Genomic DNA, 27,043 nt, shown 5'->3' on the forward strand with positions numbered 1-27,043 from the left:
GATCCCCTCTCAATCTCCTAAATTCTAGAGAGTGTAAACCAAGTCTATCCAGTCTTTCTTCATAAGACAGTCCTGACATCCCAGGAATCAGTCTGGTGAACCTTCTCTGCACTCCCTCTATGGCAATAATGTCCTTCCTCAGATTTGGAGACCAAAACTGTACGCAATACTCCAGGTGTGGTCTCACCAAGACCCTGTACAACTGCAGTAGAACCTCCCTGCTCCTATACTCAAATCCTTTTGCTATGAAAGCTAACATACCATTCGCTGACCCGCTGAGTTGCTCCAGTACTTAGTGTCCCTCACCTTTTGGGCCTTTCCCCATGCTAGAAACATGGAGAAATAGGTGCAGGAGTAGGCCATTCGGCCCTTCGAACCAGCACCGCCATTCAATATGATTATGGCTGATCATCCAGAATCAGTACCTGTTCCTGCTATCTACCCATATCCCTTGATTCTGTTAGCCCTAATAGCTATATCCAGCTCTCTCTTGAAAATCACAGGGGCTGTCCCACTGTACGAGGTAATTCAAGAGCTCTCCCGAGTTAGAAAAAAAAATCAAACTCGTGGTAAGCACGTAGAATGTACGTCGCGGGTACGTCGGAGCTCGGGGACGTCTCTTAGCGGCTCGTAACGCTAACGGCAGGTACTCGGGGAAACGCGGTAAGCTCGGGAAGACTGGTGAAGATTTTTCAACATGTTGAAAAATGTCCACGAGAGCCCTGAATACCCACGAGCGGCCATTACCGTAAATCTCCCGGTTCGAATCGGGGGAAATTCTGGGAGAAGTCTTGAATTAGCTCGTACAGTGGGACAGGCCCTTACTTCTACATTCCTCTAAAAGATTTTTCTTCTTCTTTTTCTAGGGATACATCGAAACGATGAATGAGAAAGGAGTGCCTGAAGACTTGAAGGGAAAAGACAAAATAGTCTTCGGAAACATTTACCAGATCTACGAATGGCACAAAAAGTAAGAATTCTCCATTAACAGTCGAACAAGTTCAAATTCAGCAGCTAGGATTGTGTTGTACGCTGGCTATTTGGTTAGTGACACCATTTCTGTCAGGGTTGGACACCCCAGTAGATAGGCACAGAGTGCTGGAGTAACTCAGCGGGTCAGGCAGCATCTGTGGAGAACATGGATAGGTGACGTTTCACAGACAGAGTGCTGGAGTAACTCAGCGGTAACTCAGCGGGTCAGGCAGCATCTATGGAGCTAAGGAAATAGGCAACGTTTCGGGCTGAAACCCGTAAGGGTTTCGGCCCGAAACGTTGCCTATTTCCAGAAGGATTTCGGCCCGAAACGTTGCCTATTTCCTTAGCTCCATAGATGCTGCTGCACCATAACTGAGTGGGTCAGGCAGCATCTGTGGAGAACATGGATAGGTGACGTTTCACAGAGTGCTGGAGTAACTCAGCGGGTCAGGCAGCATCTGTGGAGAACATGGATAGATGACGTTTCACAGAGTGCTGGAGTAACTCAGCGGGTCAGGCAGCATCTGTGGAGAACATGGACAGGTGACGTTTCACGGAGTGCTGGAGTAACTCAGCGGGTCAGGCAGCATCTGTGGAGAACATGGATAGGTGACGTTTCACAGAGTGCTGGAGTAACTCAGCGGGTCAGGCAGCATCTGTGTGGAGAACATGGATAGGTGACGTTTCACAGAGTGCTGGAGTAACTCAGCGGGTCAGGCAGCATCTGTGGTGAACATGGATAGGTGACGTTTCACAGAGTGCTGGAGTAACTCAGCGGGTCAGGCAGCATCTGTGGAGAACATGGATAGGTGACGTTTTGGGTCAGGGCCCTTCTTCACACTGATTGTGGGTGGGGGGGAAGATAGAAGGAAGGACAAAGTAATGGGCGGACACGGGGGATCTTAATTGAAACATACAAGATTGTTAAGGGTTTGGACACGCTAGAGGCAGGAAACATGTTCCCGATGTTGGGGGAGTCCAGAACCAGGGGCCACACACACAGTTGAAGAATAAGGGGCAAGCCATTTAGAACGGAGACGAGGAAACACTTTTTCTCACAGAGAGTTGTGAGTCTGTGGAATTCTCTGCCTCAGAGGGCGGTGGAGGCCGGTTCTTTGGATACTTTCAAGAGAGAGCTAGATAGGGCTCTTAAAGATAGCGGAGTCAGGGGATATGGGGAGAAGGCAGGAACGTGGTACTGATTGGGGGATGATCAGCCATGATCACATTGAATGGCGGTGCTGGCTCGAAGGGCTGAATGGCCTCCTCCTGCACCCATTGTCTATTGTCTATTGAGATGAGGAGGGGGAGGGGGAGTTTCACAGGCAGATGATTGGAACAAAGGCCAGAGATAAGAACGACAGGTGCGAGACAGGTTTGAGGAGTTACGGAGTGTGAAGCCAGAGGAGGGATAATGGCAGAAGCGGTGGGGGGTAGAGGGGAGGAACAAGTGGGGTCCAAGGGGAGGGAAGGGGGGGGGGGGGGGTTGGGTGGAGAGAAGGGGGGGGAGGAGGAGTGTGGAGGAGAAAAGAGGTGAGGGATGGAGAATTCAATGTTCATGCCGTTGGGGCGGATGAGGTGCTGTGCCTCCAGTTTGCATTTGGCCGTACTTGACCAATGGAGGAGGCCTCGGACAGAACGGTCAGTGTGGGAATGGGAAGGGGAAGCGGTTAGCAATCGGGAGATCCAGCAGGCCTTGGCGGGCCGAGCGCATGTGGTTTGCGTACAGTTTTGGTCTCCAAATCTGAGGAAGGACATTATTGCCACAGAGGGAGTGCAGAGACGGTTCACCAGACTGATTCCTGGGATGTCAGGACTGTCTTATGAAGAAAGACTGGATAGACTCGGTTTATACTCTCTAGAATTTAGAAGATTGAGAGGGGATCTTATAGAAACTTACAAAATTCTTAAGGGGTTGGACAGGCTAGATGCAGGAAGATTGTTCCCGATGTTAGGGAAGTCCAGGACAAGGGGTCACAGCTTAAGGATAAAGGGGAAATCCTTTAAAACCGAGATGAGAAGAACTTTTTTCACGCAGAGAGTGGTGAATCTCTGGAACTCTCTGCCACAGAGGGTAGTTGAGGCCACAGTTCATTGGCTATATTTAAGAGGGAGTTAGATGTGGCCCTTGTGGCTAAGGGGATCAGGGGGTATGGAGAGAAGGCAGGTACGGGATACTGAGTTGGATGATCAGCCATGATCATATTGAATGGCGGTGCAGGCTCGAAGGGCCGAATGGCCTACTCCTGCACCTAATTTCTATGTTTCTATGTTTGGGCACCCAGAACATTGCTTCCCAGTAGATATCCCCGTCAGCATCTCACACCCAAATCCAACTGGCGTGCATTTTCCCCATGTGTCAGCTGATGGGCTCCCAGTTCGAGAGAACATTTCAGTGTGGTGAAGCCCAGAAGGTAGGTGGCCAGCTGGAGGGGCATCACCATTGCACACTGAAATCGCGTGGCATTCACCGAGTGGGGCATCGGTGAACCGCGGGAGAGGTGGCTGCACTCCACAGTCAACGGCTAAACCCCTCGCTACAAACCTGAAATGAAAACAGACAATGCTGGAGATACTCAGCAGGTCAGGCAGCATCTGTGGAGAGAGAAACGCGGGGTCAAGTAACCTTAGTACATCGAATTGGTGACAGGCCAGGAGAACCTCCTTTGTTTCATTTCGGTTCAGTTCAGTTTTGGAGACACAGCGTGAAACAGGCCCTTCCCCCCCCTCCCCCGACCAGCGATCCCTAACGCCATGGGTTTGATCCAGACTACGGGTGCCGTCTGTGCGGAGTTTTACGTTCTCCCCGTGACCACGTGGGTTTCCTCCGGGTGCTCCGGTTTCCTCCCACATCCCAAAGACGTGCGGGTTCGTAGGTTAATTGGCTTCGGCACAAATTCTATATTGCCCCGAGCCTGTGAAGGGTAGGGTTAGTGTGTTAGTGTGCTGGTCGGCATAGACCCGGTGGGCCGAAGGGCCTGTTGCCGCCCTGTAAAGCACGAAACTAAAGACGGAGAAGGAGGCCATTGAACCGGGCTGCCTCCATGGACGTTCCCATTCCCTCGCGCAGTTTCGTTTCACGCATTCTCTCACGCGGGCCGCTAACAAACCTCGCCCGCTCCCTAATCCTCCCACACTCCCGGTAATTAACCCACTCACCCCGCACCTCTCTGTACGTGCAAACTCCACATAGACAGTGCCCGAGGTCAAGATCGAACCCGCGCCGTGAGGTAGCGGCTCCATGATGGAGCGCCCTCATGAGAAGGACTGCAGTGGTTTAAGGTCACAAATGATAGGAGCAGACATAGGCCATTCGGCCCATCAAGTCTACTCCGTCATTCAATCATGGCTGATCTATCTCTCCCTCCAAACCCCATTCTCCTGCCTTCTCCCCATAACCCCTGACACCCGCACTAATCAAAAACCTGTCTGTCTCTGCCTTAAAAACATCCATTGACTTGGCCTCCACAGCCGTCTGCGGCAATGAATTCCACAGATTCACCACCCTATAAAGCCAGCTCACTCCCACCTCCATAATATCTGAGCCCCCGGGTCAAACACTTTGACCGAGAGATGGGCTGGATAATTGGGAATTGATCTAAAGATGAGTTGCTTGACAATTCATGTGTTGCAAGTATATTTTATTTGTTACTGGGATCTTGGGCACCTCAGGCAAGGCCAGCATTGAAATCCCATCACACAGACCACACTCCCCCACCATCGACTCCATCGATTTTCACGCTGCCTCGGGAAAAGCAGCCGACACACACACACAAAGACTTGTCCCTCTCCCACCCCGGTCATTCCTTCTTCCCCCCCCACGGCTCCCGTCCGGCAGAAGGTACAGAAGCTTGAAAGCCCGCACCACCAGACTCAGGAACAGCTTCTTCCCCTCTGTTATCAGGCTTCTGAACGGGCCTTCCACAAGCTAGTGTACTGTCCCATTCACCTCTACCCCATTGTGGACATTGGACGTTGTCTGTGGAACTGATGCGCTACAATGCTGAGATTCTGCACTCTGTATCTTCCCCTTTGCTCCAACTATTGGACCTGCGTTTGACTGGATTGTGTTTATGTGTAGTATTAACTGATCTGATTAGATAGCATGCAGAAGGTTTTCATAGTACCTCGATATACATGCTAACAATGGACCCAGACTAAACCTATTTGGTCTGAAGAGGATAAAATGTAATTAAAAAGAACTGGTTTATACTAAAGCTAGTCACAAAATGCTGGTGTCAGTGTTTGGTTTAGTTCAATTTAGAGAGACAGCGTGGAAACAGGCCCTTCGGCCCATCGAGTCTGTACCGACCAGCGATCCCCGCACATTAACACTATCCCACACACACACACACACACACACACTAAGGACAATTTACATTTACACCAAGCCAATTAACCTACAAACCTTTGAGAGTAGAGCCTTTGGAGTGTGGGAGGAAACCGGAGCTCCCGTGGGGAAAACCCAGGCGGGTCACGGGGAGAACGTGCAAACTCCGTACAGACAGCACCCGTAGTCAGGATCGAACCCGGGTCTCTAAGACCGTGCCTGGCGAGACACTGACCTTTCTGTCCTAGGCCTCCTCCACTGTCAGAGTAGAGGCCCACAGCCAAACTGGAGGAACAACACGTCATGTTCCGCTTGAGCTGCTTACACCCCAGCGGTATGAAGGTTGAATTCTCAAATTGCATGTAACTTCTACACCTCGCCCCCACCCCCATGGGTAAACTCCACTTAACTTCTTTCCCCCTCTCTTCTCTCCCCCCTCCCCCTCCCCCCCCCCCCCCCCCCCCCCCCCACCTCACTCCTCTGGCTTCACAATCCACGACTCTTCTAACCTGTCTCGCACCTGTCGTTCTTATCTCTGGCCTTTGTTCCGATCATCTGCCTCCCCTTTTCCAGCTTTCGTCTCCCCTCCCCCACTGCAATCGGTCTGAAGAAGGGGTCCCGACCCGAAACGTCAGTTGCCCCACTTTCTCCAGAGGTGCCGCCTGACTCGCTGAGTTACTCCAGCACTTCGTGTCTTTTATTTTTGTGAACCGACATCTGCAGTTCCGCGTTTCCACCCGAATGTGAAACCGTTTGAATTGAATGCGTGGAAAGCGGATTTTCTTGGGCCTCGCACAGCGTAATCGGGAAAGAACGCAAATCCAAGGGCTTGCGGCGAGTCGCATTATTTTTCGGCAGAGTCCTCCGTGCATCTTGCGCGCTAATGCTCGGTGACGCTCGGACGCGTGCCCTGGCATTGCCAACTCCATGGGCGCCCCTTCCGGGCACTGGGCACACGCCAGCGTTCTGCGGCGCCATGCCCTCTGTAGCCGCCCTTCAAAGCTGCGTCCACCCCCAGTCCGCGCCGACCAGCGATCCCCGCACACTAACACTATCCCACACGCGCCACGGCCAACCTTACATTCACACCAAGCCAATTAACCTGCAAAACCTGTGCGCCTTTGGAGTGTGGGAGGAAACCAGAGCTCCCGGGGAAAACCCAGGCGAGAACGTGCAAACTCCGTGCAGACAGCGCTGGTGTCCGGTGACTCATTTTGCCGAGGAGCGAGGGAGAGCTCTCCAAGGTCCTGTACAACACTCGCCCGCAACCAACAACGCTGGGATGAGTGATCCTGATTTGTCACACTGCCGATGATGAGACCTTTTGTCTTGCACTAAATGCCTGCCTTGTTTCCGACGCTGAAACACTGACTGCTCTACGAAACTATTGTCCCTTGCCTGAGAAATCGTCTTGTGTTACTGAAAGGCGCGTCAAAAATGCTACTTGTTTCCTTCGAATTCTTGCTGAAGGAACACTCTTCTTATTTTGCCCCTTCTTCTTTGAACCCACCCGCGAAACTCTTCATCTGTAACTTCAGTTGTAACTTTTATTTTCCAGAACATGGAGGCTGCACTAGAGGTTCAAGGTGAAGGGGGGGAAAGATTTAATAGGAATCCGAGGGGTAACTTTTCCACACAAAGGGCGGTGGGTGTATGGAACGAGCTGCCGGAGGAGGTAGTTGAGGCTGGGACTATCCCAATGTTCAAGGAGCTACATGGATGGGACTGGTTTGGAGGGATATGGGCTAGGTGGGACTAGTGCAGCTGGGACATGTTGGCCGGTGTGGGCAAGTTGGGTTGAAGAACCTGTTTCCACACTGTATCTCTCTCTATGACTCTGACTCCGACTCATTTACCCAGTACAGCACCCGTACTAATCAAGAATCTATCAATCTTAAAAATCTTATCAGTCTTAAAAATATCCATTGATATTTTGTGGCTCCAGCCGTTTGTTTCACAGTCAGAGTCAAAAGTCGAGTGTTTTAGTGTCTTATGTTCCAGATAGGACAATGGAATCCTTTCTTGCAGAAGGTACAAGATATAAGCAAACATAGTGTTTAAGAGGGAACTGCAGATGCTGGAGAATCGAAGGTTACACAAAAAAGCTGGAGAAACTCAGCGGGTGCAGCAGCATCTATGGAGCAGTCTGAAGAAGGGTTTCGGCCCGAAACGTTGCCTATTTCCTTCGCTCCATAGATGCTGCTGCACCCGCTGGAGTTTCTCCAGCTTTTTTGTGTAACCTAAGCAAACATAGTACTCTGTAAACAATGTATTAAATGATAGAAGTTCAATATATCTATATATATATATATACACCCTAGACTCTCCCACTAGTGGAAACATCCTCTCCACATCCACTCTATCCAGGCCTTTCATTATTCAGTTAGATTGACTCTATCCCTCCCCACTCCCAATTCCTCTGTCTACGTTGCATCTGTGCCCAAGATGAGGTGTTCGCTACCAGGACATCCGAGACGTCCTCATTCTTTCTGTTTCCTTTCTCGTCGTTACTTTTTTGCAAATAGACAATGGGTGCAGGAGTAGAGGCCATTCGGCCCTTCGAGCCAGCACCGCCATTCAACATGATCATGGCTGATCATCCCCAATCAGTACCCCGTTCCTGCCTTCACCCCATATCCCCTGACTCCGCTATCTTTAAGAGCCCTATCTAGCTCTCTCTTGAAGTTCCCGATGTTGGGGAAGTCCAGGACAAGGGGTCACAGTTTAAGGATAAGGAGGAAATCTTTTAGGACCGAGATAAGGAAAACTTTTTTCACACAGAGAGTGGTGAATCTGTGGAATTCTCTGCCACAAGAGGTAGTTGAGGCCACAATTCATTGGCTATATTTAAGAGGGAGTTAGATGTGGCCCTTGTGGCTAAAGGGATCAGAGGGTATAGAGAGAAGGCAGGTACAGGATACTGAGTTGGATGATCAGCCATGATCATATCGAATGGCGGTGCTAGCTCGAAGGGCCGAATGGCCTCTACTCCTGCACCTATTTTCTATGTTTCTATGTTTCTATGAAAGCATCCAAAGAACCTGCCTCCACCGCCCTCTGAGGCAGGGAATTCCACAGACTCACCACCACTCTCTGTGAGAAAAAGTGTTTCCTCGTCTCCGTTCTAAATCCTTATTTCATTGTTCGTCAGCTCTCTACATCGCCTATATCTCTCGTTTTCCTTCCCCCCCCCCCCCCCCCCCCCCCCCCCCCCCCCCCCCAACTCATGAGTAGAAGGGTCTCGGCCCGAAACGTCACCCCTTCCTTCTCTCCAGAGATGCTGCCTGTACCGCTGAGTTACTCAGGATTAAACCGACACTTGCAGTTTCAAGGAAGGAAACTGGCGAGCATTTGAGATACAGGACTTTGAGGAGTATGGGGGGGGGGGGGGGGGGGAGAGGGAGGGGTCCTGAGGTCAAACTTGGATGAAACATGATCTTGTTGCAACATGTTGACCAAGATGCCTCATCTTACCTTCAGCCAATGTGCCCTTATCCCCTTTAAATCTTCCCTACCCATGTACCTGTCCAAATGTCCATTAAACATTGGGATAGTCCCAGCCTCAACTACCTCCTCCGGCAGCTCGTTCCATACACCCACCACCATCACTGTGGAAAAGGTTACTCCGGATTAAATCTTTCCCCTCTCAGCTTAAACCCATGTCCTCTGTCCCTCGATTCCCCTCCCCTGGGTAAAAGACTCCATGCCACACTGTGCATATACACTGTGCATATATCTATCTCACCTCCACTAGGCTACTGTGAACAGGGTGATCGATGGTCGGCGCGGACTCGGGGGGCCGAAGGGCCTGTTTCCATGCTATATCTCTCAACTCAACTAAACTAGTGATCACTGGTCGGTACGGACTTGATGGGCCAAAGGGCCTGTTTCCACGCTGTATCTCTCAGCTCAACCAACCTAACGATCGCTGGTCAGTGTGGACTTGGTGGGCCGAAGGGCCTGTTTCCACGCTGTGCTTCCAAAAGAACAGTGAGAGGGGACTGAGCTAGCCGCTGAGTATTTGCAGCCTGCGCTGATTTTATTTCAGGTTTTCAGCATCTGCAGTTGAAAAAAAAAAAAAAAAAAAAAAAAAATGTTGAGCTTGCAAAAATCCCACCACCCTCGATGAGAATGAGCCTGTTCGTGGCGCCGTTGCAGAAGCACTCCTGGCGGGCAGCAGTGTGCAGGGCAGATTATTATTAAATTATCTATATCTTTCATTCACAGCTATTTCTTAGGCGAGCTGGAGAAATGCCTAGAGGATCCTGAGCGACTGGCAGTTCTCTTCATAAAACATGTGAGTCCTCAGTGTCCCTGCTGGTAACTGACAATAGCTCGCAATAACTGACCTGAGATGGAGCCCGTCCACATCCCAGATCCCGCCACCATCTAACCATTCCCCCCGGCCTTTTGCTGCTTCAGAGCGGACCAGTGTCAATTAATCCATCCGCTGTTCAAAACTGCGCAAAAAAAAACGCTGAGACCGCAAGTGTCTCTTTTCACTTTAGGAATCCATTGTGTGGTAGTTGAGTTTAGAGGTACAGCGCAGAAACAGGCCCTTCGGCCCACCAGGTCCGCGCGGACCAGCGATCCCCGTACACCAACACTATCCCACACACACACTAGGGACGATTTTCACACTTGCACCAAGTCTTTGGAGTGTGGGAGGAAACCGGAGCAGCCGGAGAAAACCCACGCGGGTCACGGGGAGAGCGTGCAAACTCTGTACAGACAGCACCCGCGGTCGGGATGGAACCCGGGTCTCTGGCGCTGAGAGGCAGCGACTCTACCGCTGCGCAACCGGTGTCTGTTGTAAACGGTCGGTGTTTGCCAGCCCCTGACCTCACTGTAACTGCTAGACTGCAGCACTGAGTTCTTGCACCATTGCATGGAGCCCAGCATAGGAGCCCAAATAGTCTGCCAAGCGATATCCCGGTTGTCAAACAATTCAACTCCCCCTCCCATCCCCACACCGACCTTTCTGTCCTGGGCCTCCTCCACTGTCAGAGTGAGGCCCAGCACTATTTGGGGGAACAACACCTCATATTTTGCTTGGGCAGCTAGTCCACCCTAGTGGTCCTGCTAGTTCCACTGTTCACATCCCTTCGCTATCACCTCCTCCCTAGCCAACAGCAGGTGTCACGAAACAAGGTTCGATCCTGACCACGGGCGCTGTCTGCACGGAGTTTGCACGTTCTCTCCCCGTGACCTGCGTGGGTTTTCTCCGGGCGCTCCGGTCTCCTCCCACACTCCCACACAAAGACGTGCGGGTTTGTACGTTAATTGGCTTCTGTAAAAATTGACCCCAGAGTGTAGGATTGAACTAGTGTGAACGGGCGATCGCTGGTCGGCATGGACTCGGTGGGCTGAAGGGCCTGTTTCAACATTGTATCTCTAACGCTAACTAAACCCACCGACCCCCCCCCCCCCCCCCCCCCCCCCCATACGTCTCTATGGGATGTGGGAGAAAACCGGAGCACCCGGAGGAAACCCACGAGGTCCCGTGGAAAAACGTGCAAAGTCCACACACACACACACACAGACATACAGACAGCAGCCGAGGTCAGGATCGAACCCGCGTCTCTGGCGCAGCCGTGAAGAATGGTAACGTTTCAGGGAAGAGTCACCCTTGGTCGGGACCATTTTTGACCTCGAGCGGAGCGCAAATAGTCTCTGCGTTTACGCTCTTGTGTTCACGCCCAGCTTATTTATCGTGAAGTGAAGCTCTTTGCAGCGCTGCGGGCTGCGCCGGCTCACCGCGAGGTTGCGCTGAACGAGGACTGGCTGTGAGGTGCTGCGCCAGATCTGTGCAAAGGATGCGAGCCTTTCATTGCTGCCGTTCCCTGCACCCACGCAGTCTTGCTCTTGCAACGGGGCAATGCACTCACCGGCTGAACGAGGGCCGACGTGGGTACCACGTTTTACCCCTTGGTCCAAGAACCAGGCTGCAAAACGGCAGCGAAACGAAGCACTTAAGGGCCTGACCCACTTGGGCGTCATTTGCATGTCACGCAGAAAGCGCACGCACATTTTGTACGTCCCAAAATCCTGGGGCGTTGAGCGTCACTGCCTACATCACCACACGCGCATGATGTCGCGTAAATTATGCGCAAATGACGCCCAAGTGGGACAGCCCCTTTACGCTGTAACCAGCAGCGCTGCCCGCATCTACCTGCACACGCACAATTAGACAAGTACATTGTACAAGCACATTAGTTACATTAAGAAACAATTAGACAAGTACATTGAGTGAACTCTTCGCTAGTGAACTTGGATCAGGGCAAATATAGTTTTTACAAACACAGCGCGGAAACAGGCCCTTCGGCCCACCGAGTCCGCGCCGACCAGCGATCCCCGCACACTAACACTAGCTCTCATACACACACTAGGGACAATTTACACATACACCAAGCCAATTAACCTACATACCTGCACGTCTTTGGAGTGTGGGAGGAAATTGAATATCTCGGAGAAAACCCACGCAGGTCACGGGGAGAACGTGCAAACTCCGTACAGATAGTACCTGTAGTCAGGTTCGAACCCGGGTCTCCGGCGCTGTGCCGCCCAGTCCGTTTAAATCAGGCATGTCCAAGTGAGATAGGGCGTGTCTTTTTAGTTGAGTTTAGTCTATTGTCACGTGTACCGAGGTACAATGAAAAGCTTTTGTTGCGTGCTAACCAGTCAGCGGAAAGACAACACATGATTACAATCGAGCCGTCCACAGTGTACAGATACATGATAAGGGAATAACGTTTAGTGCAAGGTAAAGCCAGCAAAGTCCGATCAAGGATAGTCCGAGGGTCTCCAATGAGGTAGATAGTAGTTCAGCACCGCTCTCTGGTTGTGGTAGGATGGTTCAGTTGCCTGATAACAGCTGGGAAGAAACTGTCTCTGAATCTGGAGGTGTGTGTGCGTTCGTTTTCACACTTCTGTACCTCATATAAACCAAACTCAAAACTCACCTTCACTGTGATTGCTTGCCCGGCCAGACGCTCAGCGGCGATTACAGGGGCCAAAGGGCCCGAAACAAAGGCAGTGCGTGCGTGCGAGTACGAGCGAGCGAGGGAAAATGGCGGCGGTGGCGGCCTGTGTGCGCTGTGATCGTGTCTGGTGCTAAAACCCAAGCAGAATCATCGTCTATTATTTTCCAGGAAAGACGGTTACATATGTACGTGGTTTATTGCCAGAACAAACCTAAATCTGAGCACATCGTCTCCGAATACATCGATACCTACTTTGAAGTGAGTGCCCTTTCATTTCACTCTGGGTATGCATGTGGACTCAGTTCATTAGTGATAGGAGTAGAATTAGGCTATTCGGCCCATCAAGCCTACTCCGCCATTCAATCATGGCTGATCAATCTCTCCCTCCTAACCCCATTCTCCTGCCTTCTCCCCACAACCAAAACACCCATACTAATCAAGAATCTATCTATCTCTGCCTTAAAAATATCCACTGACTTGTGGCCTCCACAGCCGTCTGTGGCAAAGAATCCCACAGATTCACCACCCTCTGACTATAGAAATTCCTCCCCATCTCCTTCCCAAAGGAACGTCCTTTAATTCTGAGGCTGTGACCTCTGGTCCTAGACTCTCCCACTAGTGGAAACATCCTCTCCACATCCACTCCTTTCACTATTCGGTAAGTTTCTATGAGGTCCCCCCTCGTCTTTCTAAACTCCAGCGAGTGCAGGCCCAGTGCCATCAAACTCTCATCGTATGTTAACCCTCTCACCCGTGGCTTTGAATACAGCGTTAGTAAAGCTGGCTGCAAGCATTTTTATAAGTGGCCAGTCAGAGGGAATGTGGAGCATTTAATCTGCTGGTGGTGCAAAGGGCTGAATACACTTAGGAGGATGTAACAGGCAATTGAGATAGGATGCGGAATTGGGGCAGAGATGGGGAGAGCAACACTCGTGTGTCTCTGGTAATGGTCTCTGCTTGTTTTTCAGGAGCTGAAGCAACAACTAGGCCACAGGCTTCAGTTGAATGACTTGCTTATCAAACCCGTTCAGAGAATCATGAAATACCAGCTTCTACTAAAGGTGGGGAACTTTCTATTCCTGAGTCGGCTGACAAAATATACGGAGGAGGGGGGAGGGGGAGGGGGGGGGGGGAGAGGGGGGGGGGATGCTTGTTCTTGCTGGCGGTGACCTTTGTTTGCCGATCCCACTCATTCTCGTCAAGACGGGCTTTAAAAGACGGTTACTTTTTTTTAGCAGTGGCGCAGCGGTAGAGTTGCTGCCTTACAGCGCTTGCAGCGCCGGAGACACGGGTTCGATCCCGACTACGGGTGCTGTCTGTACGGAGATTGTCCCTAGTGTGTGTGTGTGTGTAGGATAGTGTTAGTGTGCGGGGATCGCTGTGCGGTGCGGTCTCGGTGGAGCGAAAAGGGCCTGTTTCCACGCTGTATCTCTCAACTAAACTTAAACCTGACTTCTCCGTTATCGAGGAACGTCGGAAGATTGCACATTGCAGATTCCGGGAGTTGGGATAGGGGTCTAGGAGCGGGAGGGAGAGACAAGGCAGACATTAAAAAATACATAGCCACACACCTCATCCGCCTTTCACTCCAGATTCCTATATAACCCTTCCCCCTTAACCCATGTCCTCTGGTTCTCGATTCCCCTACTCCGGGCAAGAGACTCTGTGCATCTACCCGATCTATTCCTCTCATGATTTTGTACCCCTCTATAAGATCTCCCCTCATCCTCCTGCGCTCCAGGGAATAGAGACCCCAGCCTGCTCAACCTCTCCCTGTAGCTCACACCCTCTAGTCCTGGCAACATCCTCGTAAATCTTCTCTGCACCCTCCCCATCTTAACGATGCCCTTACTGAAGCAGGGTAAAGAAAAATGGACACGATACTCCAAATGTGGTCTCACCAACGTATTGTGCAACTGTACCATAACGTCCCAGCTTCTATAGTTTAGTTTAGTTTAGTCTAGAAATACAGCGCGGAAACAGGCCCTTCGGCCCACCGAGTCCGCACCGACCAGCGATCCCCGCACACTAACACCATCCTTCACACACTAAGAGACAATTTACATTTACACCAAGCCAATTAACCTACAAACCTGTACGTCTTTGGAGTGTGGGAGGAAACCGGAGCACCCAGAGAAAACCCACGCAGGTCACGGGGAGAACGTGCAAACTCCGTACAGACAGCGCCCGTGGTCAGGATGGAACCCGGGTCTCTGGCGCTGTGAGGCGGCAACTCTACCCGCTGCGCCACCGTGCCGCAGAGAATGCTGCGTGCGGGTAAACGGCTCCCTTGCATCGCTTGAAACTTGGCACCCCGCAAACGCGCAATTTCGCCCTGCAGGTCTCGGGGGAGGGGGCCTTGAATGCGCTGCAACTGCGCGCGCGGCGGACGCTGCAACTGCGCCACTGCTGCGGCAGAACTGCGAGCTGCAAAGCAGCTACACCTCGCATGCTAGCTGTTGCAAAATGGTTATGGCAAAGCAAATGGCCATGGCCTTGCGAATCCTTTGGCCCCTTTAAATACAGACCCTGCTGCTATTTGCAAGGGGACGACCACAGGCAGCATGAAAGCCTTTGAGCTAAGTTTGATTTATTGCCAGATACAGCATACAATAGACAATAGACAATGGGTGCAGGAGTAGAGGCCATTCGGCCCTTCGAGCCGGCACAGCCATTCAATGTGATCATGGCTGATCATCCCCAATCAGTACCCCGTTCCTGCCTTCTCCCCCTATCCCCTGACTCCGCTATCTTTAAGAGCCCTATCTAGCTCTCTCTTGAAAGCATCCAGAGAATCGGCCTCTGAGGCAGAGAATTCCACAGACTCACCAGCTCTCTGTGAGAAAAAGTGTTTCCTGGTCTCCGTTCTAAACAAAGTGTTTCCTCGTCTGCGAGTTCCAGTTCCAGGAATGTTCCAGTTCTCATACAGTTCCAGGAATGGCCCTGGTGCTCCCGGGAAGGAAGTGTTAATAACCCGGGCAGTGTAGCAACACAGCAAGCTGATCATCTCAACCGCATTGTAAAGTAAACACGTTCAGCTTAGCTTCGAGAAACAGAAGCGAGTCCGTGCCGACCAGCGATCCCCGCACACTAACACTATCCTACACACACACACACACACACATACACTAGGGCAGGTTTACAATTTTACCGAAGCCAATTGATCGGGAGGGGAAGTACCACGAGACCTGGATGTCCTTGTACATCAGTCACTGAAAGTAAGCAAAAAAGCTGGAGAAACTCAGCGGGTGCAGCAGCATCTGCTGCACCCGCTGAGTTTCTTTTTTTTAATTTTTAATTTTTTCATAATTTTATATTTATTAGCAGTACAGTAAATCACATTAATACATCACATATATCTTATTACATTATGTTGTACCACTTCATTTTTTGAGCTTTAAAAGAGAAAGAAATAAAAGAAGTAAGAAAAGTAAGTAAAGAATCGTGAAGGTGCAGGAAAGTGTTGGGAGAAAAGAACCCCTTAGGGAAGGAATTAGAGAAGGAAGCAAAGAAAATAATTAAGACCCTAGAAAGAAAAGAAAAAAAAGGAAAAAAGGAAAATCAGTCGCTCTATTGTAACACAAAACTCCGCAAAAAAGGATACACCAACCATGTTTTTATTAAAAATGTATTTTATACCCCCCATTACCAGGTCCTGGTAGCCTTTATATTTTAATTTATTATTGCACCTTAGCTTGTAATAGTTCCGTAAATGCAGACCACGTCTTTTGTAAGTGATCTGCTTTACCTGCTAGGAGGAGTCTCATCTCTTCCAAGTGTAATGTTTCGAACATGTTTGAAATCCACATTTTTGTTGTTGGTATTGGAGCATTTTTCCAAAATTTAAGTATAAGCTTTTTTCCCATTATTAGCCCATAATTAAGTAAGTTCTTTTGAAACATATTTAATTCAGGGTTACCTTCCGATATTCCAAAAATGATCCATTCTACTCTGGGTAGAAGTTTTGTTTTAAATAATTTTGTAAAGATTTCAAATATTTCGTTCCACCCGCTGAGTTTCTCCAGCTTTTTTGTGTACCTTCGCTTTTCCAGCATCTGCAGTTCCTTCTTAAACACTGAAAGTTAACATGCAGGTACAGCAGGCAGTGAAGAAAGCGAATGGCATGTTGGCCTTCAATAACAAGAGGAGTCGAGTATAGGAGCAAAGAGGTCCTTCTGCAGTTGTACATGACCCTAGTGAGACCACACCTGGAATATTACGTGCAGTTTTGGTCCCCTAATTTGAGTAAGGACATTCTTGATATTGAGGGAGTGCAGCGTAGGTTTACAAGGTTAATTCCCGGGATGGCGGGACTTCAAATGTTGAAAGAATGGAGCGACTGGGCTTGTATGCACTGGAATTTAGGATGAGAAATGATCCCATTGAAACATATATAAGATTATTAAGGGATTGGACACGTTAGAGGCAGGAAACATGTTCCCGATGTTGGGGGAGTCCAGAACCAGGGGCCACACACACAGTTTAAGAATAAGGAGTAAGCCATTTAGAACGGAGACGAGGAAACACTTTTTCACACAGAGAGTGGTGAGTCTGTGGAATTCTCTGCCTCAGAGGGCGGTGGAGGCTGGTTCTCTGGATGCTTTCAAGAGAGAGTTAAACCCCTGCCCCACTGTACGAGTTCATTCCAAGAGCTCTCCCGAGTTTAAAAAAAAATCAAACTCGTGGTAAGCACGGAGAATGAACGTAGCGGGTACGTCGGAGCTCGGGGACGTCTCTTAGCGGCTCGTAACGCTAACGGCAGGTACTCGGGAAGACTCGCTAACGGCAGGTAAGCACGGGAAGACTGGTGAAGATTTTTCAACATGTTGAAAAACGTCCACGAGAGCCCCGAGTACCGTAAATCTCCGAGTTCGAATCAGGGCAAACTCGGGAGAGCTCTTGGAATGAAATCGTACCGTGGGACAGGGGTTTCAGATAGAGCTCTTCAAGATAGCAGAGTCAGGGGAGAAGGCAGGATCGGGGTACTGATTGGGGATGATCAGCCGTGATCACATTGAATGGCGGTGCTGGCTCGAAGGGCCAAATGGCCGACTCCTGCACCTATTGTCTATTGTCTATTGTGACGCCCCATGCAGCAAGGTGAATGCTACCTCCTTAAGTTCTGCATCCTCTGCATCAGCCCTCCATGCACCCTGCTTCTGCCCGTGTCCGCGCCAGGCTGTCCACGTGTCTGGATGAGCGGCTCTCTGGCGACGTGGAACACTCTGCTGTTTAACGGCGTTGATATTGCTGACTCATCTGCTATCCTTAACTTGAGACAGACCCAAACAGCCGGAGTAACTCAGCGGGACAGGCAGCATCTCTGGAGAGAAGGAAGGGGTGACGTTTCGGGTCGAGGCCCTTCTTCAGACTGGCCTGTTTCCACGTCGTATCTCCAACTTCAAGTAACCCTTGCTTTCCCTCTCTCTCTCCGTCCCTCCCCCACCCTAGTTCTCCTGCCCCCCTGGTCACAAGCCTCGTTGTCACCTTCCCCTCAGCGAACAGTGAACCATTCTACATTTCCTTATCACCGTCTGCTTTGATCTGTCCTTTTCACGCCTTAACGATCTGTCCCAGCTTGGGCGTCATTCGTGCATCAGGCGGATGGCGAGCGAAGATTTTGTACGTGCCAAAATCCTGGGGCGCCGTGCGCGACCACGTGTCACTGCCTATGTCATCACGCACCATCACGTATGCATCGTGCCACGTAAATGATTTCGCGTAAATTACGTGCAAATGACGCCCAAGTGAGACAGGCCCTTTACCCTTCCACATCTCTAGACTCCCTCTCCCCTGAATCTCAGTCTGAAGAAGGGTCTCGACCCAAAACGTCACCCATTCCTTCTCTCCAGAGATGCTGCCTGTCCCGCTGAGTTACTCCAGCATTGTGCATCTGTCTTCGGTGTAAGCCAGCATCTGCAGTTCCTTCCCTACATCCTTAACTTTTGCAATGAAAGCTAAAGATGGCGCGCAAAGATTTTGTACGTGCCAAAATCCTGGGGCGCCGCGCGCGACCACGTGTCACTGCCTATGTCATCACGCACCATGCGCGCATCACGTGTCCGTCGTGCCACGTAAACGATGTCGGGTAAATTACGTGCAAATGACGCCCAAGTGAGACAGGCCCTTTACCCTTCCACATCTCTAGACTCCCTCTCCCCTATCTCAGTGATCAGGGTATCAGCCATGATCATATTGAATGGCGGTGCAGGCTCGAAGGGCCGAATGGCCTACTCCTGCACCTAATTTCTATGTTTCTATGTTTCTATTACTCACTCACATTAGGCTTCGGTTGAAGTTTATTTAGTTTAGTTTCATCTAGTTTACAGATACAGCGCGGAAACAGGCCCTTCGGCCCACCGAGTCCGCGCCGACCAGCGATCCCCGCACACTAACACTGTCCTACACACACTAGGGACAATTTTTACATTTACACCAAGCCAATTAGCCTACAAACCTGTACGTCTTCGGAGTGTGGGAGGAAAATGAAGATCTCGGAGAAAACCCACGGGGAGAACGTGCCAACTCTTTTACCAGAATGATCCCAGGAATGATTGCATTAACCTATGAGCGTTTGTACTCGCACTGGGACTGCACTCGCTGGAGCTTAGAAGAATGAGGGGGGGCCTCATTGAGATGTACAGGCCTGGATGTGGAGAGGATGTTTCCACTAGTGGGAGAGTCTAGGACTAGAGGGCACAGCCTCAGAATTAAAGGACGTACCTTTAGGCAGGAGATGAGGGTGAATTTCTTTAGTCAGAGGGTGGTGAATCTGTGGAATTCTTTGCCATAGACGGCTGTGGAGGCCACAAGTCAGTGGATATATTTAAGGCAGAGATGGATAGATGGATTCTTGATCAGTACGGGTGTCGGGGGTTATGGGGAGAAGGCAGGAGAATGGGGTTGGGAGGGAGAGATAGATCAGCCATGATTGAATGGCGGAGTAAAGTTGATAGGCAGAATGGCCTCACTCTGCTCCTAGAACTGGTGAACCGTCTGCGTGTATGTTAACCTTGTGATGTTTTCGCCCATGCAGAAAGCGGTAGAGGTGATGTGCTTTGTTCCCCGACGCTGCAATGACATGATGAATGTGGGCCGCCTGCAAGGCTTCGAGGTACTTGCTTCCCTTTCCTTCCCTCACTCAGCGGCAACTGTAAGCCTGAAGAAGGGTCTCGACCCGAAACGTCGCCCGTTCCTTCTCTCCGGAGATGCCGCCTGTCCCGCTGAGTTACTCTGCCAGACACTTTAACGCCCCCTTCCCATCCCCCCACCTTTCTGTCCTGGGCCTCCTCCACTGTCAGAGTGAGGCCCAGCGCAAATTGGTGGAACAGCACCTCATATTCCGCTTGGGCAGCTTACACCCCAGCGGTATGAACATTGACTTCTCTAATTTCAAGTAACCCTTGCTTTCCCTCTCTCCATCCTTCAAGAGAGAGTTAGATTTAGCTCTTGGGACTAACGGAATCAAGGGATATGGGGAGAAAGCAGGGATGGGATACTGAGTTGGATGATCAGGATAGATAGATAGATAGATAGATAGATAGATAGATAGATAGATAGATAGATAGATAGATAGATAGATAGATAGATAGATAGATAGATAGATAGATAGATAGATAGATAGATAGATAGATAGATAGATAGATAGATAGATAGATAGATAGATAGATAGATAGATAGATAGATAGATAGATAGCCTTTTATTGTCATTCAGACCGAAGTCTGAACGAAATTGCAGCAGTCATACATATAATACCATACAATAAAACAACAATAAACACACATTAACATCCACCACAGTGAGTCCATCCAGCATCTCCTCACTGTGATGGAGGCAAAAGTCTTAGGTCGCAGTCTCTTCCCCCCTCTTCTCCCTCTGCGCTGAATCACATTGAATGGCGGTGCTGGCTCGAAGGGCCGAATGGCCTACTCCTGCACCTATTGTCTATGTTTCTATGTTTCCCCCCCCTTCCCAATTCTCCCACCAGTCTGACTGTCTCAGACTAGATTTTATCTCTGTTTGCTTTGTTGTCAACTTCTCCCAGCCAACAATGATCTATTCTACATTTGCCTCGATCTCCATCCCCCTTTGTCCCGTTTTCACACCTCACACTTCCTTATCTCCGTGTCTCCCTCCCCCCCGGACTCTCAGTCTGAAGAAGGGGTCTCGACCCGAAACGTCGCCCGTTCCTTCTCTCCAGAGACGCCGCCCGTCCCGCGGAGTTACTCCAGCGTTTTGTGTCCGTCTTCGGATAAGGTGTTGCCGCCGTTTACGGCGGCAACACCTTATCCGAAGACGGACACAAAACGCTGGAGTAACTCCGCGGGACGGGCTCAACACCCGGTTTTCCCGTTGGCGCCGCGCCGCCGTGCTTCCGTGGAGCCTGACCCGCGCGTTGTTGCTTCCTCCCCCCCCCCCACAGGGCAAGATCACAGCGCAGGGCAAACTCCTGCAACAGGACACGTTTCACGTGACGGAACAGGACGCCGGCTTGCTGTCGCGCTGCAAGGAGCGGCGGGTATTCCTCTTCGAGCAAATCGTCATCTTCAGCGAACCGCTGGATAAGAAGAAGGGCTTCTCGCTGCCGGGCTACCTCTTCAAGAGCAGCATTAAGGTGAGGAGGCGCCCTCCTGCCCCAGTCCCCTCTACAGCCCAGCGCAGGGCAAACCCCCCCCCCCCCCCCCCCCGCCATTTTACACGTCCGCGTAGACTGGCCGATCATTTCGCTCAACACACCTGATATCCCGGTCGCCAAACACTTTAACTCCCCCTTCCCATTCTCACGTTCTGTCCTGGGCCTCCTCCACTGTCAGAGTGAGACCCAGCGCAAATTGGAGGAACAGCGCCTCATATTCCGCTTGGGCAGTGGTATGAACATTGACTTCTCTAACTTCAAGTAACCCCTGCACCCCCTCTCTCTCCATCCCCCCCCCCCCCCCCACCCTAGTCCTCCTGCCAGTTCCACTGTTCACATCCATACATCCCCTCGTTATCACCTCTTCCACAGCCAACAACGGACCATTGTGGGCTCCACCCTTCCCAGGTCATCGGGGCCGGCTCTGATTTTTCTGCACCTGTTCTGCACCTGTTCACGCCTCTAGTCCCTTCCCCCCCCCCCCCCCCCCCCCCCCCCCCCCGACCCTCAGTCTGAAGAAGGGGCTCGGCCCCGAAACGTCACCTATCCAAGCTCGCTGACTTACTCCAGCACTTTGCACCGATCCACGTTCTCCAGAGTGGAGTTGTGAAAGGGGCCACTTCTCCTCCCATTTGTATATTCATCATTCGGATAAGGGGATTGAAGGCTTCACGGCCAAGTTTGCAGATGCTGCTGAAGCAGGCGGAGGGGCAGGCAGGTGATGAGAATAAAGGCGTCGATTATTTTTCTAAACGGAGAGGGAATCCAGAAAGTTACTCCAACATTTTGTGTCTGTCCCTGATCTTTCAAGCCTGGTTCTCCAGCCTTGCCCTGCTCTTGCACTCCCCCTGGTGACCATCTGCAGAGCAGCAGGCAACATGTCCCAGTCTGGGCAAGGGCTCAGTGCCTGTTGAGCCAGGGACAGGAAAACATTCATTCTATTTCAAAACGGTGCCAAAGACATAATTAAATACCCACCAGCTCTCAATTAACTGCAAACTAATTGCAGCCTCTTTTGTTGCAAGGTTGCAAGGACATTATTGCCACAGAGGGAGTGCAGAGAAGGTTCACCAGACTGATTCCTGGGATGTCAGGACTGTCTTATGAAGAAAGACTGGATAGACTTGGTTTATACTCTCTAGAATTTAGGAGATTGAGAGGGGATCTTATAGAAACTTACAAAATTCTTAAGGGGTTTGGACAGGCTAGATGCAGGAAGATTGTTCCCGATGTTGGGGAAGTCCAGGACAAGGGGTCACAGCTTAAGGATAAGGGGCAAATCCTTTAAAACCGAGATGAGAACTTTTTTCACACAGAGAGTGGTGAATCTCTGGAACTCTCTGCCACAGAGGGTAGTTGAGGCCACAGTTCATTGGCTATATTTAAGAGGGAGTTAGATGTGGCCCTTGTGGCTAAGGGGATCAGGGGGTATGGAGAGAAGGCAGGTACGGGATACTGAGTTGGATGATCAGCCATGATCATATTGAATGGCGGTGCAGGCTCGAAGGGCCGAATGGCCTCTACTCCTGCACCCAATTTCTATGTTTCTATGTTTCGGAATGTGTGAGATATTTCGATGAACAGTTTGGAAAAATGAGATGTGATCCTCTGTTGAAATTACTTTGCTTTTCAACCTGTTTAAGAAGGAACTGCAGATGCTGGAAAATCGAAGGTACACAAACAAGCTGGAAAAACTCAGCGGGTGCAGCAGCATCTATGGAGCGAAGGAAATAGGCGACGTTTCGGGACGAAACCCTGAAGGAAATAGGCAACGTTTCGGGCCGAAACCCGGAAGGGTTTCGTCCCGAAACGTTGCCTATTTCCTTCGCTCCATAGATGCTGCTGCACCCGCTGAGTTTCTCCAGCTTGTTTGTGTACCTTTGCTGTTCAACCTGTTCTTTCTCTGCTGTTTGATTTGTTCAAAATCGTTCTCTCCCTCCTCTTTCAAAGGAAGGATTCATTGTCCAATTTTCCCCCTTGCAGTTTAGAGAAACAGCGCGTAAACAGGCCCTTCGGCCCACCGAGTCCGCGCCGACCAGCGATCCCTGCACACTATCCTACACACACACACACACACACACACACACACACACACACACACACACACACACACACACACACACACACACACACACACACACACACACACACACACACACACACACACACACACACACACTTGGGACAATTTACAATTTTCACTGAAGCCAATTAACCCACAAACCTGTACGCCTTTGGAGTGTGGGAGGAAACCGGAGCACCCGGAGAAAACCCACGCAGGACACGGGGAGAGCGTGCAAACTCCGTACAGACAGCGCCCGTAGTCAGGATCGAACCCGGGTCTCTGGCGCTGGGAGGCAGCAGCTCTACCCGCTGCGCCACCGTGCCGGCCTTTTCTGGTTCCACTTAAAACTAATACATCATCAGACACTCTGAGTCTTCACTGCAGGGAAACTTCAGGCGCTGTCAGTGCGAAGTTTGCACGCTTCCCTATCCACACCTCACCAATATTTTTTTTGCCTGCATATCTTTCATTCATTGTTCTTTATCTCTCTACATCATCGTCTATATCTCTCGTGTCCCTTTCCTGTGGCTCTCAGTCTGAAGGAGGGTCTCGACAATGCAAGAAGGCGAATGGTATGTTAGAATTCACAGCAAAAGGATTTAAGTATAGGCGCAGGGAGGTCCTACTGCAGTTGTACAGGGCCCCGGTGAGACCACACCTGGAGCATTGCGTGCAGTTTTGGTCTCCTAATCTGAGGAAAGACATTGTTGCCATAGAGGGAGTACAGAGAAGGTTCACCAGACTGATTCCTGGGATGGCAGGACTTTCATATGAAGAAAGACTGGATAGACTCGGCTTGTACTCGCTAGAATTTAGAAGATTGAGGGGGGATCTTACAGAAACTCACAAAATTCTTAAGGGTTTGGACTGGCCAGATGCAGGAAGATTGTTCCCGATGTTGGGGAAGTCCAGAACAAGGGGTCACACAGTTTAAGGATAAGGGGGAAATCTTTTAGGACCGAGATGAGATTTTTTTTTCAAAGTCTCCATGACGTATCAAATGAAGGACTAAATAGTATATTTTGATTACAAGTTATAGGAGTAGAATGAGGCCATTCGGCACATTGAGTCTACTCCGCCATTCAATCATGGCTGATCGATCTCTCCCTCCTAATCCCATTTTCCTGCCTTCTCCCCATAACCCTTAACATCCATTCTAATCAAGAATTTGTCTGCCACAGAAGGTAGTTGAGGCCTCAGTTTATTGGCTATATTTAAGAGGGAGTTAGATGTGGTCCTTGTGGCTAAAGGGATCAGGGGGTATGGAGAGAAGGCAGGTACAGGATACTGAGTTGGATGATCAGCCATGATCATATTGAATGGCGGTGCAGGCTCGAAGGGCCGAATGGCCTCTACTCCTGCACCTAATTTCTATGTTTCTATGAACAGTTTTAAACACTTCTGATCAATTAATAGCCAAACTACCATGAGTTTGAATTTGCCCATACTGTTCTTATGATGACCAATTTGCAGTATTTAATTAGATGATCAGCCATGATCATATTGAATGGCGGTGCAGGCTCGAAGGGCCGAATGGCCTCTACTCCTGCAGCTATGTTACTATGACCCGAAAGGTCGCCCGTTCCTTCACTCTCCAGAGATGCTGCCTCTCCCAGCTGAGTTACTCCAGCATTGTTGCGTTACTTCTGCGACGATGTCTGTATCGAAGATTTCTCTCCATGTTCCCCGTTCAGGTCAGCTGCCTGGGACTTGAGGAATCGGTGGACAACGACCCCTGTAAATTCACGCTGACCTCGCGTGGGACTGACGGGAACATGGTGCGATACGTCCTGCAAGTGGCCAATCCCGAAATCCGGCAGGGATGGGTTTCCAGCGTCAGCCAGATCCTGGAGTCCCAGCGGAACTTTTTAAACGGTGGGTGAACAAAAATGGGCAAATGACTTCATTAGCAGTGGTGGTGGGGTGGCGTTTGCTGCCTTATAGCGCTCGCAAGCGCCAGGGACCCGGGTTCCATCCTAATGCGGGAAAGCACCGTCCAGCCAGCAATTGCAAGAAAGATTAATGGTCAAGTCAATGGGAGACAAAAGTGATGGAGAAACTCAGCGGGTGCAGCAGCATCTTTATGGACGTTTCGGGCCGAAACCCGGAAGGAAATAGGCAACGTTTCAGGACGAAACCCTGAAGGAAATAGGCAACGTTTCGGGCCGAAAGCCGGAAGGAAATAGGCAACGTTTCGGGCCGAAACCCAGAAGGAAATAGGCAACGTTTCGGGCCGAAAGCCGGAAGGAAATAGGCAACGTTTCGGGCCGAAACCCTTCTGGGTTTCGGCCTGAAACGTTGCCTATTTCCTTCGCTCCATAGATGCTGCTGCACCCGCTGAGTTTCTCCAGCGCTTTTATTGTCTACCTTCGATTTTCCAGCAGTAGCGTTGCTGCCTCACAGCGCCCAGAGAACCTGTCTTACCGTTTCACCAAGGCTGGGATAATCCCAACCTCAAGCTAGATGCAGGAAAAATGTTCCCAATGTTGGGCGAGTCCAGAACCAGGGGCCACACACACACAGTCTTAGAATAAAGGGGGGAGGCCATTTCAGACTGAGGTGCGAAAAAGACTTTTTCGCCCAGAGAGTTGTGAATTTGTGGAATTCCCTGCCACAGAGGCCAAATCACAGGATGGATTTAAGAGAGAGTTAGATAGAGCTCTAGGGGCTAGTGGAGTCAATGGATATGGGGAGAAGGCAGGCACGGGTTATTGATTGGGGACGATCAGCCATGATCACAATGAATGGCGGTGCTGGCTCGAAGGGCCGAATGGCCTCCTCCTGCACCTATTTTTAAAAAACTACCCCCTCTGGCAGCTCGTTCCATACACCCACCACCCTTTGTGTGGAAAAAGTCACCCCTAGGATTCCCATGCAATCTTTCCCCCTTCACCTTGAAACATCGAAAATAGGTGCAGGAGGAGGCCATTCGGCCCTTCGAGCCAGCACCGCCATTCATTGTGATCATGGCTGATCGTCCCCAATCAATAACCCGTGCCTGCCTTCTCCCCATATCCCTTGATTCCACTAACTCTCTCTTAAATCCATCCAGTGACTTGGCCTCCACTGCCCTCTGTGAATGGGAATCCCACAAATTCACACAACTCTCTGGGTGAAAAAGTTTTTTCTCACCTCAGTCTTAAATGACCTCCCCCCTTTATTCCAAGTGCTGAAGTGTAGATTGTTCTTGGGGCATGTTACATGGACAGGACGGGCTTGGAGGGATATGGACCAAGGGCAGGCAGGGGTGGGACGAGTGTAGATGGGGCATGTTGGGCCGGTGTGGGCACGTTGGGCCGAAGGGCCTGTATGTTGAGAAATAAGGACCTCTTATCTCCGCAGCCCTGCAGTCCCCCATTGAATACCAGCGGAGGGAGAATAAATCGAACAGCTTGGGCAGGCCGCGTGATGCCCGGACAGTGCTGTCCATCTCAGCGGGAATGAGGCCACACTCCTCCGCATCCATGGACCGCAACCAGTTTCCCTCCATGAAGGCCTACAACACCTCGCTGCCCGCACTCTTTCTGCCCCCGTGCAGAACTGGCAGTGCCACCTTGGAATCGCCCCAGGAGAAGGTCAGTGCTGGTTCGCAACTCATATAGAAACATAGAAAATAGGTGCAGGAGTAGAGGCCATTCATCCCTTCGAGCCTGCACCATTCGCCATTCAATATGATCATGGTTGATCATAGACATGGAAACATAGAAATTAGGTGCAGGAGTAGGCCATTCGGCCCTTCGAGCCTGCACCATTCGCCATTCAATATGATCATGGCTGATCATCCAACTCAGTATCCCGTCCCTGCCTTCTCTCCATACCCCCTGATCCCCTTAGCCACAAGGGCCACATCTAACTCCCTCTTAAATATAGCCAATGAACTGGCCTCAACTACCCTCTGTGGCAGAGAGTTCCAGAGATTCACCACTCTCTGTGTGAAAAAAGTTCTTCTCATCTCAGTTTTAAAGGATTTCCCCCTTATCCTCAACTCAGTATCCTGTACCTGCATTCTCTACATACCCCCTGATCCCCTTAGGGCCACATCTAACTCCCTCTT

At 50.6% G+C, this 27,043-nt stretch overlaps 1 protein-coding gene across 1 annotated transcript in view; it reads left to right on the forward strand.

Annotated features, from left to right (window-relative positions):
* Positions 1 to 27,043, forward strand: part of LOC129714626 (rho guanine nucleotide exchange factor 25-like) — a 105,784-nt gene that overhangs the window by 76,574 nt on the left and 2,167 nt on the right. Inside the window, exons 7-15 of the mRNA XM_055664322.1 lie at positions 867 to 970; positions 9,533 to 9,602; positions 12,457 to 12,546; positions 13,257 to 13,384; positions 16,386 to 16,413; positions 19,325 to 19,402; positions 20,712 to 20,903; positions 24,684 to 24,864; positions 26,332 to 26,564. Of these exons, the coding sequence (XP_055520297.1) occupies positions 867 to 970; positions 9,533 to 9,602; positions 12,457 to 12,546; positions 13,257 to 13,384; positions 16,386 to 16,413; positions 19,325 to 19,402; positions 20,712 to 20,903; positions 24,684 to 24,864; positions 26,332 to 26,564 (1,104 nt within the window). The remainder of the gene's footprint in view (positions 1 to 866; positions 971 to 9,532; positions 9,603 to 12,456; positions 12,547 to 13,256; positions 13,385 to 16,385; positions 16,414 to 19,324; positions 19,403 to 20,711; positions 20,904 to 24,683; positions 24,865 to 26,331; positions 26,565 to 27,043) is intronic.

This window comes from Leucoraja erinacea, chromosome 40 (assembly GCF_028641065.1).
Source record: "Leucoraja erinacea ecotype New England chromosome 40, Leri_hhj_1, whole genome shotgun sequence".
In the NCBI taxonomy this organism is placed as follows: Eukaryota; Metazoa; Chordata; class Chondrichthyes; order Rajiformes; family Rajidae; genus Leucoraja; species Leucoraja erinaceus.